This window comes from Dermacentor variabilis, chromosome 3, assembly GCF_050947875.1.
Source record: "Dermacentor variabilis isolate Ectoservices chromosome 3, ASM5094787v1, whole genome shotgun sequence".
Taxonomy (NCBI): Eukaryota; Metazoa; Arthropoda; class Arachnida; order Ixodida; family Ixodidae; genus Dermacentor; species Dermacentor variabilis.
In genome coordinates, this window is record NC_134570.1 from 218,787,174 (window position 1) to 218,794,140 (window position 6,967).

A 6,967-nucleotide genomic window follows, 5' to 3' on the forward strand; every position below is an offset into this window, starting at 1 on the left:
TCGTGTACTCAAAGGTTTTAACGGTTCGCTTAGGCGGAGCCTCCAAGAACCCAATTGAGGACGAAGTCGTTGCTTTCGGACACACACACAAACTTTTAATGGAACTAAAAAGGCTTAAAATAAATGATAGAAAGAAATAGAAAGAATAAAATAAACACTCAAATAGACATCACGGTGGTGAGACACATTTGGGGCTAGTGTGAAGCTACATAGTGCGAGAGTCCGGGCTTGCCACGACGGCAGGGACGCATAACAGTCTCGACACGGAGACACGGCGACAAGTTGGCGCAAGAAGCTGCGCCGGTCTCACCAAAGGTCGTGGTGTAAGTTGACTGACCGGGCGACCGGAGCACGCCAGCTCTGACTTGGAGAGGTAAATCAGGCGGCTTGGTGGCACGAGAAGACGGCGGTGGTGTTCTGGCCGGGTAGCTGGGTGTAGAGCACGGGCCCATAGCCCGACTGCTCTCTCTTGCCCACGGGCACAGAAGCTCGAACGCCGGCCTCGGGCAGCAGGCGTCATGACAGACGGGGGTGGCTTTCTGGCCGGGCAGCTGTCGTAGAACTCGGGCCCGTAGCCCGACTGGTCTCGCCCTGCCCACGGGCGCAGACGCTCACCGGCCTTGAGCAGCTGGCGGCACGCTCGGGTTGACGGGCGACGCACAGGAACGGGCTGGCCCCGGTCGGGTGAAGTCCTGGTGGCTCGGGTCCGGAACCCGACGGCCCGTCCAACTCGCGGTCCGGTGGTTGACCTCCTCCTGGCGTCGCTTCCTGGAACTCTTACGGCCTCTCCCTGCGTCTCTCCTTTCTGCCAGCGCACCACGCTTTTTCTTCTCTATGGCCGATTAGGCATTCTCCGATTGGCTGCCTGACGCCCCGTGGTCTTTCCTAATTGGTTTGCTTTGCTTCTTTTAGTTTTTTTTTCTTGCGCCGCGCGTTCACGTGCCGGACGCTCTTCGGCGTTGTCGCTTTTCTGCTTCCAGCACGGAATTCGCCTCGGCGCGCGCACTCCTTGTCGTCTGCTCCTGACCGTCCCGATCACCGCACCATGTCGCGCACCACACATCACAACATTATTTCCACATGGAATAGGGAAGCATACGATGCACTTGCTTTGTAAAAAAAATAGAACATTTCTGGAAGTACGTACCATGTGCCCGTCTTCTCCGCATTGAGTTCTTTGTGAGAACTTAAGAAGTATGAATCAAATATGCCATACTGCCTCTCACAACCTTTCTGACTAGCAGACTGTCGTTTTCTGCATCGAGCATGAAGTTTTTGAAGTAATGTTCAGTGATACGTTCGTATTGACAATCAGGAGGAAAAACAAGGTGCTCCCAGTTCCGTAAACGTCTAACAGAACACTGCAGTAAAATTTAGTGCACTCAGTTTGACGCAACAGCCCATAACGACACGCTACTCTCAACTGACAATTTTTATGGTGCAACCCATACACATATGAAAGAAGCACGCGCAAAATTTATGCGCGCCGCAACAATTGTGTCAACCAAGTGATCGCTTCAGTAGATTGAATGCACGAGCAAGATTTCACTATTATACAAAGCCGAAGATATAGCACTGCCACGTTATAAGACGATATATATTTAATTACGCAAATTTCGTGCACTGTGGGAATTGAAGTCATGCGACGCATATTGGAGGTACCTGGCTATCCAGTATTCTTTGGGCTCCTGAAAGATTACCAGGCCGATAAATGTTGTAACCTTTGTCTCCCGGCATAGCCAGTGTATAACTGAGAGCTTCAAAGATAATCTATGGTCATTATTGGGAAGCAGTTCCTCCTAACATTCTCACCTACGCAAAAAAAGAGTTTGTGAAAAGCTGTTTTCTAGGAAACTACGATAGCTATTAGCAGCCGACACGGCTTATGTCCACGAAACGTAAGAAGCTATATGTGAGATATGGCTCAGAATATGTCATTCCTGCTTTCGTTGCTTGCTGTCGGAGTGACCTCAGCTTTTTGACTTTACTGAATGTGCTTTCAATAGTTTCTCTTTCATGGTGATTTCTCTGCAAGTGCATATCAAGCATGGTTCTTTTATTTTTCGAATTGGTTTATTTCACCATATTGGAATAGCAGTAGATGACAAAATATACCTCAATGGTGAGGACAGCGGAGAAAAAGGTGCATTTTAGGAGCTTCACTGGCCCCCTCCTCTCTACTAACAAAGGCAGCAACGCAGACAAACTGACACAGAACAATTCAAAGGAATGGTCTGGTATAATTGTACAATTCACTCAATTTTCACGTTTCAGGGTACAAAAACACCCGTAATGCCATATTTAAAATAACAATTTTTCGATAACAGTCGTGAACAGTCACCCCTTTTTTGAAACTCATTTATTGTGCTTGGGAGACAATACTGTAATTGTTGCATTACATGTTTAGCACGACGCCGGGTGAGATATCAATGAATGGAATGTTTCGGGAAGCGTAACGAGGGATTCACAGTTAAATTTGCTAAAGTGCGCATATAGTGGCCATGTTGAATTGATCCTCACCTAAAAGCTGTGAAAAGGCTGTAACTATAGTGTTGTCAAACGGTAAATTTGGCAACTAATTCGGACACTTGTTCATTGCACTACAGACGTGGAATGCAACGCGTGGCATTTTTTTTTCATTTGATTAACTTGTGCAACGACTTCTTGTTACCACTGGCTCAGACTAGATGACAGTGATGCAGATGAGGAGGCAAGAAAGCGTTATGTAACATGCGCTTTTACGGCTCCGCAAGTATGCGCTGACATTTTCGCATGTTACCTACGCTTTTGCCAAGTTTATTTCTTACGTGGCATATAGAAAAAAAAAACAAGTCGCGTCAGTCCAACAAGTCATAAAATGTACCATTCGATATCACATCAACCACTGACGAGTGTAGGCTGCTCCACTCCCGTATCGTAAGAAAAAAAGACATCCTGAACAGTTCTATGTGGCAACACATTTCTCGTCCTATCTGGGTGTGGTTGCCTCTAGCTGATGCGTGATATAGTTCACGCATGTGCGGTTGCTTGTCGATAGCCATTATTGAGTGAAAGATACTATGAAAAAGTTCTAAACAATATTTTTTTACTGCGATTAAAAAAAAAGACACCAATTGTATATTATTGTGTGCTTGTGTAGCGCTAAAAGTAAAGCTATAATTCCAGTAACAGATCTTGCACCTAAATTTTGTACTCTTTCAAGGGGTTCCTTGTCACCAACCATCGTTGGTTCCTAAACCTCACATGGATATTGTCACGTAGTGGTGATGGTGAAGAAAGCAGTAAAACTGTGAATGGCGAAACTATAGTGTTCTTTGGTGCGAGCGTGTGGCCTCAAAAACAGGCTACACTCAAAGCACAAGGATAGCGGCGAACACAGTCGGCAATCGTCGAAAATATGATCAGCGGGTCAAGCGCGTCGCCTTCCACACGTAAGTCATCGAAGGTTCCAGAGTAATCGCCGGCGCCCGCGTGTCTTCCAGAATGTTCTACGCCGTTCGCGTCGCGCTTACATGCAATGAGATTACACAAGGCCCGCTGACTCCTACATAGCGGGCCTTGTGTCTATATCATTCCAGAAACTCTGGATACACGCAGGCGGGTCCTGCGCTGACCGATAACAATTGTTAGATGACGAGACGCGGTCGCGGGATGAACAAGTACACATGTCAATAGCCCCCTCTTAAAAAGCATCAACCCGATGCTGTGAACATAAAAGGAGTGCGAGAAAGAAAAGCACACCTACTAAGAAACAGTAACAAAACAAAGAAGCAAAGTCCAAAGCAACAAAGCCGAAAGGAAGTCCAAAGTTAAGTGATGGAAAGTGTCAAGTTTCCTTAGTGCTGGTAGAGTGGCTTAAGTCGCACAACATGGACTATTTCAGCTCGCGAACGGCTGCGGTGTGATCAGAGAGAAGGAAATTTCAACAAGAGCGGACACTCCCATAGAGCCTAGCGGCGGAATTGACTGTAGAGCACCAAGCGGAGGGTATTAACGTCTTCCGGTGTCGGTTCTGGCGCGCGCGTTTTGAACGCCAGTTGGTACACGCCACGCAGGCTCCGTGGATCGGCACGGCATTTATTTATTTTCGCTTCCGCTGCTGAACCACGAGTGGCCTTGGCGCGGAATCGTTTTATTATTTAGTAAAAATGATTGCCAACGATCTTTACAAGCCTCCACCCAATGTGTGTCACGTGAAATTTCTTAAAGAAAACACAAGACGTCTTCTGAAATGATGAAATGTTTACTTTGCTCTATATAAATGCTCGTTCCGGGCTTCTTGTGCATTCATGAAAAGTTGTGGCACCAGGTAAGGAGCAGTAGTTCCCTTAGAAGCTCCACCGGATGCCATCAGCTGAAAAAAAGTAAATTACAAGCATGTATCATTATAGTATATTGACCTAACTGGAATATTGAGTATAGAGGCGAAACGTGCGCAAGTTGTAAATGAGCGCCATTACAGATAAATTCACTTTTACATACATTTCGTAGCAAATAGACTCGTCCCAAACGCCATAAAGTCTGAAGAACACATCCCATTTTCAAGCATCCCTCCCTTCCCGGGCATTATTTCCTGCACTTTAAGAGCACAAATACACGGTTGACTGCGCGTTTCCAAAACAACCTGGCCACAGTCGACGCGATGGTATGCTAAGTACACAGAGGTGGATGCAACACAGGCTCTCAGCCAGACCATATTACACGCTCGCAGAATGCCTTCTAGTCGCACTCAAGACGGATTCCTGGGTGCAAAGCCTGTTTTCAGTCGCTCGGAAGACAGAAATGTCAAGTTCTTGAGCTTTTCGGTGTTATCTTTTTCGCGTCCTGCCGGCGCAAGGAACACACTCCCGTGTTATCACTCTCGGCAATAGCTCGTCGCGTTTTAGACAAGCGTGAGTACCGAAACAAGGTACATGTTGTTGCAGGGCGATAAAAAGCGTCACAAGCTTGTCCCACTAAAATTCAGTAAGCGCAAAACTAACTCACCACGGCCGGCTTGCGTTTTTGCTAACAGCTTCACAACGCCAGGCGTGGCGAGCGTGCCTCAAAAGCATCCGCAAAAGTTACGAAATGAATTACAATAATGTTGGGGGTCAGACAATGCGTCACGAACTTCTCCCAGTAAGATTCAGTACACGCTTACAACTTGGCCTCAGTCGACGCTAACTACTAACTACGTTACACAGCCGAGCTGCTTTTCGCTAACTTGCCACTACGCCGAGCACGGCCACTTTGCTTGAAATGTACCCCGAAAAGCAGCGAAATTAGTTACAATAGTGTCTGGGGTCAGAGAAAGCGCCAAAGCTTGTCCCGGTAAGATTCAGCACACGCGAAACTGAGTATACTTGGCCGAGGTGCTTTTCGTCATAAAGCAAGGTGCGGCGAGCATGCCCAAAAACTACCGAAATAGGCTATAATAATGCTTGGGCTCATAGAAAGCGTCGCAAACATCTCCCAGTACGAGTAATTAACTCAGGTTAACTACGCTTGGGCGGGGAAGTTGTTTTTCGATAACCGCGTCACGATATAGGTTCAGTTTTGTGCGGTAAGCCTAAATGAGCTTGAAGTGCGTCGCAGACTGTCAAACAAAATTCCTCACCTTGCTGTAATCCAGTGGTGTAGCGGTGCCGTGTCGAAATGCAGACGGAACATAAGGGAACGCCAGAAGCCCCAAAAAACGGGCTACCTCCAAAACAGACGCGTCGCCGAGCACGCGAGCTTCGCATGCGCTGCCGGCCTCGCTCGCTCCTGGCATGTCTGGCGCATGACGTATGCACGCGCGTCTGGCGTGCCGCTAGCTTGTTGCCAGGCAACGCAAGAAAAATAAGTCGCAAAGTATAAGTACATTTATACGCAAAAGTTCTTTAGTTTTAGCGGGAAAGAATAAAAAATATAAAACGTTGTCTGTAAGTTCATTTCACATTCTTTTTTTGTGATGCTCGTGTCAACTAACGGATGGAGTTGAGACTAGGCGTGACGTGTTTCCTGTTGCCAGTTTTTGCCGAGTTTCCCCTCTTGTTGAATTTCTTTCTTTATGGTGTGATTGCAAAATGCCGTCTGGGACGACCTCATCGTCAGTGCGCCATTGTGTGGGATGATATTGTAGGGTCCGAAATTGCTTCTCGCTATGTCCTCGTTGGCGTATCGGAGTCCAAACCAAAACACGGTCACCGGGCTGGTATTTTACGTAGCGTCGTCGAAGATTGTAGTGCCGGCTGTCAGTCCTCTGCTGGTTCTTGATGCCCAGGCAGGCGACCTGTCGGGCTTCTCCGGAGCGCGGGAGCTAGGAGGCGAAGTCGACATTTTCTTCGTCGGTGCCGTGCGGCAAGATGGCGTCGATGGTCGTCGTAGGGTTCCAGCCATGAACCAGCTTGAACGGCGTGATATGTGTTGTTTCTGGCACCGTTCTGTTGTAAGCGAAGGTTACGCACGCAGAACCGCATTCCAAGCCTTGTGCTCCACGTCGACGTGCATTGCTTGCAGCCGGCGAGGGTGTGACGCTTTCCGTGAGACCATTCGTCTGCGGGTGGTAGGCGGTTGCCCTCCTGTGGCTGGTCTGACTGTATCGCACAATGGCCCGGGTGAGCTCTGCTGTAAAGGACGTTCCTCTGTCGATGATAACGACTTCTGTGGCACCATATCGCAGCAGGATGTTCTTGACGAAGAATTTGGCCATTTCGGCTGCGCTACCTTTCGGCAGAGCTTTAGTTTCAGCGAAGGAAGGCGTCGTCATCCTAGTCGTCTGGCGATGGAAGGTCAATCAGGGGGAGGGGAAAGGGGGTCGCGTGATAGCCTATCACGCGACCCCCCCCCCCCCACGATTGCCTTCCGCTCTTGACAGCGACCCGCTAGCGCAAGCTATCACCCTCCCAAGGGCGCCTTCTTTATTGAAATGAACATTAGAAGAGGTTGGCGCCTTCACTGCGGCACCAGCTACTCCTTGTCACTTAGAGAAGGAAAGAAATTT

The 6,967-nt window shown here is 48.2% G+C and overlaps 1 protein-coding gene across 1 annotated transcript; it reads right to left on the reverse strand.

Annotated features, from left to right (window-relative positions):
- Positions 1–6,283: 6,283 nt before the first annotated feature.
- Positions 6,284–6,676, reverse strand: LOC142575025 (uncharacterized). The gene has a single exon (XM_075683997.1). It carries the CDS (start codon positions 6,674–6,676, stop codon positions 6,284–6,286), a length of 393 nt encoding a protein of 130 aa, XP_075540112.1.
- Between the last annotated feature and the right edge of the window lie 291 nt (positions 6,677–6,967).

Excerpts from the sequence above, each read along its gene's own strand:
- LOC142575025 (XM_075683997.1), bottom strand. The coding sequence starts at position 6,676 with ATGGCCAAATTCTTCGTCAAGAACATCCTGCTGCGATATGGTGCCACA.